This window comes from Opisthocomus hoazin, chromosome Z (genome assembly GCF_030867145.1).
Source record: "Opisthocomus hoazin isolate bOpiHoa1 chromosome Z, bOpiHoa1.hap1, whole genome shotgun sequence".
Taxonomy (NCBI): Eukaryota; Metazoa; Chordata; class Aves; order Opisthocomiformes; family Opisthocomidae; genus Opisthocomus; species Opisthocomus hoazin.
The window spans coordinates 40,989,086-41,003,639 of record NC_134454.1 but is presented as its reverse complement, the minus strand read 5'-3'; the positions used below and the strand labels follow the sequence as shown (position 1 = coordinate 41,003,639).

The following is a 14,554-nucleotide window of genomic DNA, read 5'->3' as shown; positions in this document are numbered from 1 at the left end:
TCCTTCCTAATATCTAATCTAAATCTGCCCTCTTTTAGTTTAGAGCCATTCCCCCTTGTCCTACCACTACACACCCTTGTGAAAAGTCCCTCTCCATCCTTCCTGTTGACCCTCTTCAGGTACTGGAAGGCTGCTGTAAGGTCGCCCTGCAGCCTTCTCTTCTCCAGGCAGAACAGTCCCACCTCTCTTAGCCTGTCGTCGTAGGAGAGGTACTCCAGCTCTCTGACAGTTTGCTGGGGGGGTGTGGGGGGGTGAGGATAGTCAAATATTGGAATACTAATTCTGGGCTTATTGGTGCACTGGATTCAGTTCCTCTTTCATTTCAGATACTTCCCGTATAGTCCTGTATGAGTGTTAAGCTCAGGATCTCAATGTCTTCAGCACTACAATTCTGACTGAACCTAACTGATGAAATTGTATTTTTAGATGTATCCCCAGTGAGTGATAATGGAGTGCACAGATTTGAAGTACACCTAGTTTTTATCTACTCAAAACCCATTATTAAAAATTTTTTTCTTCCCTAACCCTTTTTTTTTCCCCTATCCCCCTGCCTTCCCCTTGAGAAAGAAGGTTCTTGCCTGATTTCTGGAGGAGTGGTGCAGGTGCCCAGCTCCCCTGGCTTAAAAGGTGTGGGGTCACAGTGGCATCAGGAATTTCTCTGTGTGAACTTAAGTACCTATATCATGCCTGTGCCTGTGTCTGTGCTCTTGCACCTAGTGGTTCTTGATAGGTGGCGTGAAGAGCCCACGTTCTGTACTGGCTGTTGTTAACCTCATTCTCACACACCTTGTTTTCTCTGACAAGCTGTACTGGCTTCCCTTTCCACTTCAGAGCACAAATAGTCACATGCTGTTTCACCTACATAAAGCTCTTTGTCTGCCACATCAGCTACTCTTCATAACCTCTGAGGTGCTATGCAGAATTAATTTCTTTGTCACATGCTTCAGACAGTCAGCCCTTGCTTTGTATTTCTTCCTGCTTTCTGATGGAGGCAGTTCTGAAGACTACGTGGTGATACTGCTGAAATACTGATTCAAGAGAAGTAATGCAGTCTTTGTTACAAGGCCAGCTTTTTCTCAGATTCTTCCTTACCAGCATACTTGACTAGGTAGTTTTTGAGGCTTCCAATACTACTTAAATGACAATACCTTTCACAGGTTTTTATAAACTAACTTACAGTGGTGTCCTGCAAAAACCTCAAGAATTTCCATGTTCATTAAGTGAACGCTTAATAGACAGTTCTTCCTCTGGTACCATTGCGAAATGTAGAACCCAACAGGAAGGAAGAAGAAAATGCACAGTAAAATTTTCAATAATGTCCTGTAGTTGTGGACCATGAATTGCTGATGTTCTTTATAAGTACAAGGTTCAAAATGGGGTGATTGTAGTAGTTTTGTGGCAAGTGAACAAATGGCTTGAACAAATTTTGCTAGAATACGTATGTTAAATTTTGGTAAACAATTCAAAACATCTTTGGTTCAAATAGACATTAGAGAATTATATGATTAAACCGTTGGAAAATATTCCTGATATATTGCTTTATCAAGCTTTCATTGATCACTTTTGTGGGTGGCTTTTTCCTCCCCCTTAGGAGCTGAGAGAGAACCAACAGCTTTTGGGTGGTAGCTGAGCGATGGACTTTTTCTGAAATTTAAGTATAATTTGGAGAAGATGAGTGGCAGTTACATGGAATATCTGGAAGTATGTATTTGTCATGAATTCTTTAATAATTATTGTCATTTTGTGTGTGTGTGCATTGAAGGTATCCTGAATTAGCAGCTGTGTGCAGAAATCCCAATACTTTGATTCTGTATCCAGGAGCTGAAGCAACCAATTTGGAAGACGTTGCTATGATGTCTTCTTGTCCACCTGTTATGATCATCATTGATGGAACATGGAGTCAGGCTAAAGATGTATTTTATAAAAATTCTCTCTTCCGGCTTCCCAAGCAGGTGAGTTCTAATATGTAAAATAAAAATTTTAAGTGTGTCTTAATAGATGCTTGCTTTCTGACCAGTCAGAAGGTAGTGTTTTCGTGAGGATGAAAATTATGGAAATATTTTTTCCTTCACAGCTGTAACCAGCTGACAAGATAGGAAAACCTGAACAATTTAATAAAACAACCTATAGGACTGTGAGAAAGATGACTGTAAATATTGGGGGTTTTCACTTTGTCACTTGAAATTTGTTTTAGTTTGGTTTGAGTTAATGCATCTGACTTCTTAGTGTAGGAAATCTTTGCCGGTTACCAAAGATGTTAGAACATATACAATGAGATAAGCATTTTTCTTCCCCCTGCATAAGTATGTTGCATTGCAGTAATAGGAAAGATGAAAGTAGAATTTTGTAGCACCTTATGAAAGCGTCACACTCTTTCCCGCATTTTGGTCTCCACCATATTAAAAACTTTGTGACTTTTGGCAGATGTTCCTTAGATTTAACCAGAACAAATAATGGACACGTGGTTTGAGGGTTTGGGTTTTTTTGGTTACCTTACTCCCTTTAGGAACATCAAAACCCACCCACCTGAACCTGCCAGTAAGACTTAAACTGTGGTGATACAGTTATTACAGCTATCCCTGCCCTAATGAAAACACACTAGATTGTAATACAGTGTAAACAACATTAGTGGACATAGGTTCCTGTTGCTGCATTGTGAATGGTATGATGCTACTTTTCAGTGAGTTTTTTTAGTGAATAATTGAATGTGGCTTTGACACAGGAGAAGTTAATTTCGTATGACTCAGTTGCTGTTATTGAGTAGGTTTTTCTCCTGTTATTAGGTTGAACTCATTTATATTTATGCCATATAACACACCAGGTGGTATTTCTTTGTGTACTACAATGGTGTGTCTAAAAGCTCTGATGTCGTACACTGCAGTTTTGTATCTGCCTTGTGCATCATTCATAGCCAACTTCTAAATCCAGAAGTTGGAAAATGTTACTGGTTGGATTCTTCAGAAGTCTTTGAAAGGAAACAGAACTTTTTGATTTTGTAGTTTTGTCGTATGCTTGTCAATGGAGCATGGAAAAACTGATCATTAATTTTTTTCTGTGGCTGGAACTTGTCTGTGAGACCAAAGTTTGAATTTGTTTGGAAGTCAAATTGCTGTCTAAAGTTTAGTGCTGCTATTGCTTTAGGTTTCCTCTTATGCTGCTTCTTACAATGACATTCTTGATTATGCTCCTGACCAGTTCCCCTACTGGTAGGAGGCTGGGGTGTGGCAGAGGACACAGCTCCTTGAAGGGTGAAGGGCATCTGGCCCTTTTGAAAAAAAAGATACGTACCTCCTTGAACTGTCAAATGCGGCCAACACAGCTCTTGTGTAAGTAGCTGTCTTGACTGCAATTTTTGTTCTAGTTTATAACTCGTTCACAGTTTCTCCTTTATTGTACTTTTTTGAAACTTCTGGGGACTGCAGGCCTTTGATGTGAATTCACAAATGTGTAAGTGTTCTGAAATGCTTGTTTCCATCAGCTAGCTGAATCTGGCTGTCTAAAATCACATATAGGAGCAGTTTTGCTACAGTTCAAAATGGGGCAGCATTTTGTCCTTACCATTTGGGTTCTTGTAGATCGCATGATGCCTGTAAGATATTTCTACCAATGTATTGTTAGAATAGTGTGTATTAGAGGGAAGTTTTTCACCAGATACAAAAAATACTCCGCACTGGGTGCTATAAACAAGGATTTTGTTGCTGTTTCTTAAGTATTTCCAGAAGACCAGGGTTATTTGTCCATATATAATTTATTGTTAAAGCTGCCTTTTTCATTCAGGGGCATTACTGAAAGTATTTTGTGGAAGAATTATTAAGACCAACAGTTTTACTAATGGAAAAAAATTCTCTTCATCATTGGATCACCTTTTGAGCAGTGAAAAGATGACAACCCCTTCAGGAGGGGAGAGGAGATGTCAATTTGCAAACTTAAAACCCAAAGCCTGAAGACTATGATGTTAGAGTAGTTTAAATGGAGTACTGTTAGACAACATGCTGCTAATTCAAAAGAGGGCCACTGTAAGTTTTATAAGTAGTTTGCTTTAAGGGATGAAATCAGTTTTATATCAAATCTGGGAGTTGCTTTTAGAATCGTACTATAGTATAGCAATTAGGTTATAGTGATGTAGGTGAAACGGCAGTGTAGATTATAGGTTTTAGTCAAATGATTTTGGCCTTCAGAGGAATATGGTGAAACAGATGGAATTTGCATCAAGGAAATTACGGGGTTCATTCAGGTGTATTTCATTTCAACTGCAACTTTATGAGTAGTTTTTAGGGAATTTATTTCACTGCAATCCATTTCAAATTCTGCAGAACATTTGTCCTGCACTGAGGCACCTGACAACAGATACGTGAATTGTCTTCAAGTGAGAAAGCTTTTCCATTCACAGTCTCTTTAGTTAGGCCCTAACAAATTTGCCAGCAAAAGTGAAAGTCACAAATTCTGTAAACTGGCTGTTCTCAACTGCAGAGTGTATTCCTGAGTTAGAAAAAGCAGAATAAAATGCTTTTTCCTAATCTATTTGCTTGGAGGGAGGGGGAGATAAAGGGAAAAAAAATGGTCATCACTCTTGTCTATTCCTTTTAAAACTTGCAAAAATAGTTTTAGCTTTATTAGCCAAAGCCACTGATTATTCCTATTCTTATGCAGCTTCCGTGTTGGGTTTTTTCTTGTGGTTTTTTTTTTTTTTTTTTTTTTTTTTTGTGGTTTTTTTTTTGGCTGGGGGAGACAGAGTAATACCTTTAAAGATAAAATCCAATGGCTACACCTGAAGTCCAGCCCACCATTCCACAACAACCCTTTTGTATCTTTTCTGTTAATTTCTACTGTTCTTAGTGTCCCTTTCTTGAAAATTAACTTGGGGAGTAGCTTACGTGTTCTGCATGGCCTTTCTTTTTGCTTCCCTTCTCTTACGTACTTGATGCTGACAGAACTTTGTCTCACTGGGTACATGTAAGACAGGCAGTCTCTGCAAAACCTGGAACAAGCAGAAGTGTATTGCATATTTTTAAAGGTAGGGGTTTTTGTCCAGTCATTTTAAAACTGACAACTTATTTACTTCTGTGTAATTAAACTTTGACGTCCATGCTACTTTCCTCTATAAAGTTGAAGCCTGAGCATTGCTTTAAGTTTTATTTTTTTTTCTGCTGACATTTAAGACTGTCTTCAGTAGTGGATTTTGATGTTTTGAAAGATCAGTTATTTGAGTGTATTCCAGGTGATTGCTGCTTTATGGCACTTAACTGCTGCCTCTTGCCTGCCCCTAGTTAGTGTTCTTGGCAGATCAGATCAGTGAGAGCATTATGATACGAGAGAGGACTGTGTGTAGATAATCCATTTTGTTATCTGTCTCTTCGCCTCGATGGCATCATCTTTGATGTAGCTTCTGGGCTGTTACTTAGCACAGGTTACTGCTATTTCCAAATAATAATTGCTGTAGTAGAACCTATTTCTTATCCTGTATTATGAGCTATAAAAATTAATTTTGGTCATATCAGTTGTTAACATGTAAGCTAAATTCGGATTCTGATGACCTGTTGAAACAAAAATAGCTGAACATAAAAGAAATTGACAGTATTTCTGTGTTTAGAAAAAGTGAATATTTTGCATTTATTTTTACTATGATTACTGGATTTTTTGGTCATGGTGTTTGTCTCATTTCAGCTTATTCCTTATTAACACTTATTTCTCTCTGCTTCACCCTTGCTCATTATTACTGAGAATACTAAATCAGGAGTTAACCAGCTAGTGAAACAGCGGTTGGTTACAAGATAACTCTTGAGAATAATGAAGGGAATTAAGTAACATGAGGTGAAGTCCCATTTCCATATGGGAAAGGTATTAGAAATAAAGTATCTTCCAGATACCTTCTTTAAACAACTTCATGCTGAAATTTTGTTCCATGTGTTATGGTTCCATTTTGCCTGTGAACCATACTTCTACTTAAATGAGTATAAAGAAGATAGCCATGCATAAACCAGCAGAATGCATTAGTAGTAACAAATGAAAAGAGAGATAGTAAATCTAGTTTTGTCCACAGAGCACAATTTTATATATTCATAATGGAAATGCGGGGGCATAAAAAGAATCTATATTATGTGTAGAACTAAAATATTTGTTTTAACCTGCCAAGAACAGCATTGAGTAAATAAGGTGCAGAAAATATACAGTACTTCAGAGTAAGTTCTTCTCTTACTTAACCTTCTTTGTTACAAATAAATTCATTTGGTCACACTGATTTAACTACAACATCACCTGAGATGCCTGTCAGAAACACCTGACAAGAAACATATCTATGAAGAAAGTACACCCTGCTGACTTGCTAGTCATCCAGATTCTTCTTCGCCTGTTTCTGATTGCAGAAGGTGTCTGAGAGGATAGAATCATAGAAAGTTTTGGGTTGGAAGGGACCCCTAGAGGTCATCTAGTCCAACCCCACCGCAGCGAGCAGGGACACCACTAACTAGATCAGGTTGCTCAGAGCCCTGTCCAACCTGGTCTTGAATGTTTCCATGGATGGGGCCTCCACTGCCTCTCTGGGCAACCCGTTCCAGTGTTTCACAACCCTCATTGTAAAGAATTTCTTCCTTATATCCAGCCTAAACCTACCCTGTTTTAGTTTAAAACCATTACCCCTCATCCTGTCACTGCTGTCTCTGCTAAAAAGATTGTCACCATCTTTCCTATAGGCTCCCTTTAGAATTGAAGCCATTAATCTGGTCTGTATGTTATCATTACAGAAAAACTCAAAAATAAACTCATTAAAATTCTTCTGTTTTTCAAAATCCAGATGGTTTCAACTTCTTGTTTTGTTTTCAGAAGTATGTAATGTTCTATTAGGCCTTTCGGGTTATCTGAGTGATTTAATCTTATAGCAAGAATGAAAGTATCCATGGGTAAAGTTTATGGGATCATAAAAGGTAATTATTTGGAGCGGGGGTTTGTAAGGACTGTGAAAACTGCCAAGTCTCTAATACTCAGACCTTACCATACCTTTGAAAATTTACTGTGTTCCATTCAGACTTTTTCTTACGTTTTATAACTAACATCTTCAGTTCTCTGTATTGGACTACTTCTTCATGCTATGGTTATTTTCTTTCACTTGGGACCCCCTGCAAAAGTCTGCTGGACCTGAGTCATAGAAGCCCAGTCTTGTTTAACTTCTTCATCAACGACCTGGATGAAGAGTTAGAATGTACCCTCAGCAAGTTTGCTGACGACACCAAACTGGGAGGTGTGGTAGATACACCAGAAGGCTGTGCTGCCATTCAGCGTGACCTGGATAGGCTGGAAAGCTGGGCAGAGAGGAACCTGATGAGGTTCAACAAGGGCAAGTGCAGGGTCCTGCACCTGGGGAGGAACAACCTCATGCACCAGTACAGGCTTGGGGTGGACCTGCTGGAGAGCAGCTCTGCGGAGAGGGACCTGGGTGTCCTGGTGGACAACAGGTTAACCATGAGCCAGCAGTGTGCCCTGGCTGCCAAGAAAGCCAATGGGATCCTGGGATGCATCAAGAAGAGTGTGGCCAGCAGGACAAGGGAGGTTCTCCTTCCCCTCTACACTGCCCTGGTGAGGCCTCATCTGGAGTACTGTGTCCAGTTCTGGGCTCCCCAGTTCAAGAAGGATGAAGAGCTACTGGAGAGAGTCCAGCGGAGGGCTACAAGGATGGTGAGGGGACTGGAGCATCTCCACTACGAGGAGAGGTTGAGGGAACTGGGCTTGTTCAGCCTGAAGAAGAGAAGGCTGCGAGGGGACCTTATAAATGCCTACAAATATCTGAAGGGTGGGTGTCAGGAGGATGGGGCCAAGCTCTTTTCAGTGGTGCCCAGTGACAGGACAAGGGGCAATGGGCACAAACTGAGGCACAGGAAGTTCCGTCTGAACATGAGGAAGAACTTCTTCCCTCTGAGGGTGACGTAGCACTGGAACAGGCTGCCCAGGGAGGTTGTGGAGTCTCCTTCTCTGGAGATATTCAAGACCCGGCTGGACAAGATCCTGTGCAGCCTACTGTAGGTGACCCTGCTTCGGCAGGGGGGTTGGACTAGATGACCCACAGAGGTCCCTTGCAACCCCTACTATTCTGTGATTCTGTGATTCTGTGATTCTGTGAATCATAGAACAGCCCAGGGTTGAAAGAACCACAAAATATCATCTGGTCCACCCTTTTGTGGGAAGGAAAACCTGGCTGAGATTAGCACCTTGTGAAGTCACACCATGAAAACCTTCAGTGATGGGGACTCCACTGTGTCCCTGGGGAGGTTATTGCAGTGATTGGTGGTTCTTACTGTAAAAAACGTTTCTTATATTGAAATGAAACCCCTCAGAGTGCAACTTATACCTGTTGCCCCTTGTCCTCTCCACATGACTCCTTGTGAAGAGGGAGCCTCTCTCCTCTTTGTAACTGCCCTCCCAAGTACTGGAATACGGTGATGAGGTCCCCCTGAGCCTTCTCTTCTCCAGAATGAAAAGACAAGAAGTATTGCAGTGCTAGATGAGACGATAGTCAAGTATTAAAGATGATGCACCCTTCAAGTCTGAAGAGACTCCAGTGTTTAATTCCATTTTCAAGTGTTGACACTTTGAGTCTTAGAATTATATCTGCATTACACTTGAGAGGGTTGTTTTCCTGAATGTGCTTATGTCCTTGAGATTGTTTTGAAGCAATCGGTTTAAACTAGTCTGTCTTATATAAATCTCAGGAGCAATCTTACCACAGCAGTGTGTGATCACAGCATGTGCTGTAGAAGTGTGGTTATGATCCTGACAAACAGTGGCTTAAGCCAATGCTGTTAAGTACTAACTGGATTGAACCTAGCTATATAAATGTTCATGTGGTCTGAGCATTTACTGAAAGTCAAAGGGACATGGACTAAATACATCTGCATTTAGTCATTTTACCTCCCTAAATTGTTTTAGGCCTTGTAGTGGAGTGTAAAATGTAGTTAATACCCCCGAGGCTGATAAAATGTTTGCTTTTTTAAATTAATAGACAGAAAAATTATGTATGATTTAAAATGCAACTGATTCTTTTGAAATTCTGAAATCCTGCCTAATGCAAAATGGAACTGAAAACAACTTTGAAGTGGTAGGATGAGTAAATAAAGTAGTGACAGTAAAGTAAGATACTGTGCCAACAAACTGTTGGAAAAGTGAGCAGCGATATTGACTGTGCTGCACAAAGTGTTTTTTGCTTTGTGAGGTAGTACCACTAGATGGTTGTAGAGATGAGCTTCAATATTCAAAACTGATATATTAAACATTTGCTGGATATTCTTATCTTTCCCACTATAGTTGATACTTATACTTGTCTTTACATATCTGTCTGGATACATATTTTTTTCTAAAACAATGGTAGTATTTCTTCATTAAAGACTAGGAGTTGCTTTTTAAGGGGGGAATGATATTAATGACAAAATGGCAGGCAGAGAGAATGTTAGTGTTTTACATGTTTGGAATAGGTATTGTAAAAAGTCCAATTAGAATTAATAGTCTTCTTAAGCTTTCTTCTTTCGTTCTTTGATTTTGTGTGAAATGTGTTGTTCCAAAACATTCATAATTTTGTAAGAACTACTGATATTTAATAAGTATTAAAAAAATCCAGTAAAACCCAGTTTATTACTGTACTGTAGATTTACTTGACTATTTGGATTTCACTAAGATACTAAAATGTATTTGTGTACTACAGGAAATTAAAAAAACATTTGCTGTTTACAAACATATGTACTCTTACTGTAGGAGGTTATTAGACCAGAAAGATTTGGTATAAATTGCATCTACATGTGATTTGGTAGAAACTTAATTTGCCCATAACGGTTTTATGGATTTTAAAGTGTTTTGTTTTGCACAAAATTTTGTAGCTCTAGGAGCAAAGGTAAGCATGGCAGTGTTAATCTGGAGCCCTCTGTACATGAACATGGATTAAAACATGTAACTACACAATAGCCCTGAACGTTCAAGAATCAGTCTTGCAGATGCTAATTGTTGGCAGGCTACTGTGTACCTTCACTCCCTTGCAGTGTGCACCTATGTAGAGGCTTCAGGACTTCATAAAAGTGAATTGTCGGATATTGTTTATCACGGGGGTGAGCCACAGCCTTTGTTTCTGAGAAAGTTCTGAGACATTGAGTTATGAAGCAGTGATGCAAATCATACTCTAAGCTCTTGGGGAAAAATATGAGCAGACAGCAGGAATATCAAAAGCATTCCTAGCACATTTGCTTCTTTGTTCGTACTTGAATTCTGCATTGCATGGATCGCAGCCTTCAACAGTTGCAGTTACAGCCCGTCTGTATTAATACTCTGTACTAGTTAACTGATCTTTTTTTAAAGGAAAATAATATTCTGCTGTCTCTACCCTTATTTTTATTGGAATTGCATTGCAGCTCTTATTTTAAAGGGTTTAAATTCTAAGTCAACATGAAAATTAGTGACTCTTGAAGTACTAATTTGAGAAGTGTATTAATTTTTTTGAACTATGATGGATAGTTTGATTGTTATTAATTATACCAGAGCTAAAATCAATCTTTAGTTTGATTTTTATTTTATGTGTGAGTTGATACCTGTTGTTATACAAATCACATAGAGCTGTTTTAATGATGTTATTGGAGTTCTCAAATGCAAAAGTAGCTTCCTGCAGGAATTAAAAAATGTTTGCTCACGCTGAAGTCTGACCTAACCGGCTTTGTCTCTTAGATCAATTTTAAAGGTTATCTTTAGTGGTTTGAGGGTTATTTCAGCTTTGCTTGTGCCATCGTGGTAGTACAGTGCTCAGTCAGAACTTGTGCTGTAACTGCAAGCAGTCATCTATGAGACAGGTAGTGCTCAATGAAGACACGAGCTGAGCATGGAGCAGTGCAAAGGCTGCGTTTAAGCACTGTCTACACAACTGTGTATTAAACTAAGTTTGCTTTTATTTGTGCTGAAATGAACTAGAGGTACTTGTACAATCCACTATGACTTCTAAATAAGTAAAATCAGCAGTTAAGTGGTAAAAGTTTACAATAAAACTGTCTAAGCAAACACCAGCACTCTTAACAGATTAAATTTTATTCACATGGTGACTGTTTTGTTTCATCTTTCTCACTGAGCTAGACACCATGGCCAACACTAGGGTTTTTCTGGCTTTTTCCTATTTCTACATTATTTCCTATTTTCCTACAGTATAGTTCATACTGAAATACTCTGTAAGTGATTCCCTGCCTGAATAAGGAGGTTTTGGTTCATGTTTTGAAACTTTGGGTTGATAACGCAGTTTTGGAAGAGGAAAATGAGTAGAATGTCATTATATTTGGAATTTAAAAAGGCATGTTTTTGTCACAGAAAGGCAATGAGGTAGAGAAGACAATATTTAAAGAAAGGGGGTGTTAAAGGAAAAGAGAGAAAAAGATTCCTGCAGGGATTTTCTGTAAATAAAAAAGAAACTGTTATAACTGAAGTTCTTCAACAAATGGTGATTTGAGCTTTTAATCAATGTTCTTTAGGTAGAAAAGAGCTATTTTGTTAATGAAGAGATCAGCAGTTCTTAATTGCAAGATATACTACAAAGATAAAATAAATTGAAGGCATTTAGAAGATCACATTTAATTGTGTTCCTTCACAGCTTCACTGATTTTGGGTAATACAAATTGCTATATTGAATGATTTTAAAGATACTGTAGGATATTTTAATAAACTTTGTTGTTGCTTTAAATTAGTGTTAAAATCTAAAGATTTTCGATAAAAAGCTCTTTTAATCAACAGCACAGTCAGCAGAACTTTTTTCTTTGAAAAGAATCTTTGAAGAAATATCAGTTGAGATCTTAGGGAAAGTCCCAGAGGAAATACATTTATGAATCTAACATATTTGACCTTATCAGAAGGATTTAAATTTATGCCTTGATCTGAAATCATTCTTATTTTCTGAATTTTTTACAAATGACAAAGCGTGAGCTTGGACAAACTTTATAGCAGAAGCTTATGAGATGCATGGCTTAAGGTGACTTTTATGTTTTTAATATGATTACATTGATTTTGTCTTGCACTTGGTGAGCTGGCACCCTCTAGAGAAGCACATTATCCCAGGATGTTTTGGATAGCCACAACTGTGGAAGAGGCCGCAAGCAGTAGAGTAAGCACTGCAGGTTTTCTTGCAACAGCTGTTGTGGTTTGCAAAGGTGATAAGTTAACTTGGAGCAGTGGCTGCAATTAGTTCAGAGGGAAGAACGAACTGGTTTGCACAGCAGGTGTGCTTGGCACAGTTAGGCTGGTGGTATATTATACGAAGCAATCACAGCTCTGTGGGTGAAGTTACTTCTGTTTATGGGGAGATAAGCATAGCATAGTGGGAACAGATGGCTAAATAAACCCATTTGACCGTCTACTCCTTCAGCACCAAAAAAAGGCTGAAAAAATTAACCTAGTGACAAGCACACATATAAAAATGTAGGCAAGCTATCCCAAGTACTTACTGTCTTATCAGAAGCAGGTAATAACATGAATCAGTTTTATTTATGTATAACTGTTTCTGGGCTGTTGTAAATCCAAGTATCTGCTATCCAAAACCTGAATGGATTACTTCTATCACTTGATATCTTGTTTTTCTTTTTTAAATAGTCAGTTAAAATCTCCTGGGGATCATTATGCTTATGCTGTATAGTTGTAGAGAAAAAGAATTACCCTTCCCTAAAAAATACTGAAAAGTGTTCCACACTTGATTTTGAGAATTGAGGTGGGGGAGGTATTAATATGTTGGTATTCAAGTATCAAAAAAACCCTCAGATTGAATGTACGGTGATGCGTGAAACCTGTGGGTGTTTTTCTGTAATTCTAAGCTGACATCAATCTAGCCAACAGTGAAGAGAAATACAATTTCAGACAGTCAGGAAGGGGCATAAAGTGTAGTTCATTTTTAACTATTTTGCTTTTTCTTCGTGTGTTATTCATAACATTTATACCTAGTAATCTGTAATTACTTGACATTTTGTAGTCAAAAGTACTTTATAAACATCTCAGAAGAGTAGAGTATATTTTCATGAAATTAGAGTATTCCAGTTGTAATATTACCATCTGCACAGGCTGTGTAATTTTTGCATCTAGCTTAATTCACTGTAAATCTGGATGGTATGCGTGCTTGTGCAGGAGTGGGCATGGTTTGGGGCTGTTGGTTCTTTGTTGATGCACTGCTCTACTAGTTAATGGGCATAATAATGTCAGCAGCATAATGTCAGCAAATCATCCTGTCTGTTTATACATTCACCACAGCATTGCTGTTATTCAAATATTCAACACCTCATTTTCTTTTCCCATCATGCCTTCACAATTTCTGACACATCTATTTTATTTTCCTTATACTTTCTTTGCTACATGAAAATTGGTATTGTCAGCTAGAATCTGGTTTCTTACAGCAGATTTTTAACCTATGAGGTTTACTGTTCAATTCAGCTTCCACTGTGTGCTTAGATTTGCTTGAGTAGTGGTGAGTGTTTGTGAGCATATGCTTGTGCTGATCCAAGCACTAGTCCTCCAGTGAGTTGAGATTTTGATATCTGATTTAAGATTATGCTTGTGATCTCTCTTGCTGTTCCTCTCTCTCTCCATCCTCACCTTTCCATCCATGAGATGGGATTTATTTTCCTGACCAGCTTCCTTGGAGCCCAGGGTGTGACTTTTAAAGACTTTTCATGGATCTATGTTGTTGATCTAGATGCCTATAAATGCCTGGCATACAAGTAACGTATCTGTGTCAGAAAAAGTGCTAATCTCCAGTGTGTTAGACATCATGATGTGTGGAGGCAGCCACTTCTAAGGAGGCAAAGTCATTCCTACCAGTGCTTTAAACTTCCAGGACACTTGATGAAGAGGAAGGTCTCAAAAAAAGGATCAGGTATCCCAGAATGATCTTTTGGCCACACAACTTACGTTCAGTTCTAGAATCATCAATTTTCTGAGGACAATCATGCCTTGTTGCCATCTCACCTAGTCAACAGTGAAGACTTCGAGACCGTGGTCATCGGGAAGTTTGAACATCTCCACGGTAGAAGATTGTCACAGTCCCTGATTATTCCACTAGGACTGCATGTAATTGGCTATGGTTTTGCTTATCCTTCCACATATCTAGGGAGGCTGCAGTAATACCTATACCAAATAAATTAATGGAAAAAATGATAAAGGACAGAATTAGACAATCCATGGATAAATAAGGAGTATTGGGCTAGCCCAGTGCAGCTGTTGAAAACATATGACACATCTCAAGACTTTACTGGAGCTCTTTACCCACCTGCTTCATGGCTCCTTCAGAAGCAATCTGACTGAAGGAGTGTGCGGAGGTTGCTTTTGGCAGATGCCCTCACCAAATACCCTCAATAAATCTACGTGTCATAAGAAAAAACTGTCTCGTAAAAAGTATTAAACTGGGAAGCAGTTACTGGTGTGTTTTTGTAGGGATTGTAGTCTTATTTTACAGTTTGTAGAGATGTCATCAGTGGAGTCCCCAGTGAATCCATGCTATTCAGCATATTCTGAAGTAATACAGAGTTTACTAGTTAAAGTCATGATGAAATTTTATCACTTATGTTAT

At 38.6% G+C, this 14,554-nt stretch overlaps 1 protein-coding gene across 1 annotated transcript in view; it reads left to right on the top strand.

Moving 5' to 3' along the window:
- DTWD2 (DTW motif tRNA-uridine aminocarboxypropyltransferase 2) overlaps positions 1 to 14,554 on the top strand; it is a 98,766-nt gene that overhangs the window by 59,858 nt on the left and 24,354 nt on the right. Inside the window, exon 4 of the mRNA XM_075410725.1 lies at positions 1,763 to 1,952. Coding sequence (XP_075266840.1) covers positions 1,763 to 1,952 — 190 coding nt within the window. The remainder of the gene's footprint in view (positions 1 to 1,762; positions 1,953 to 14,554) is intronic.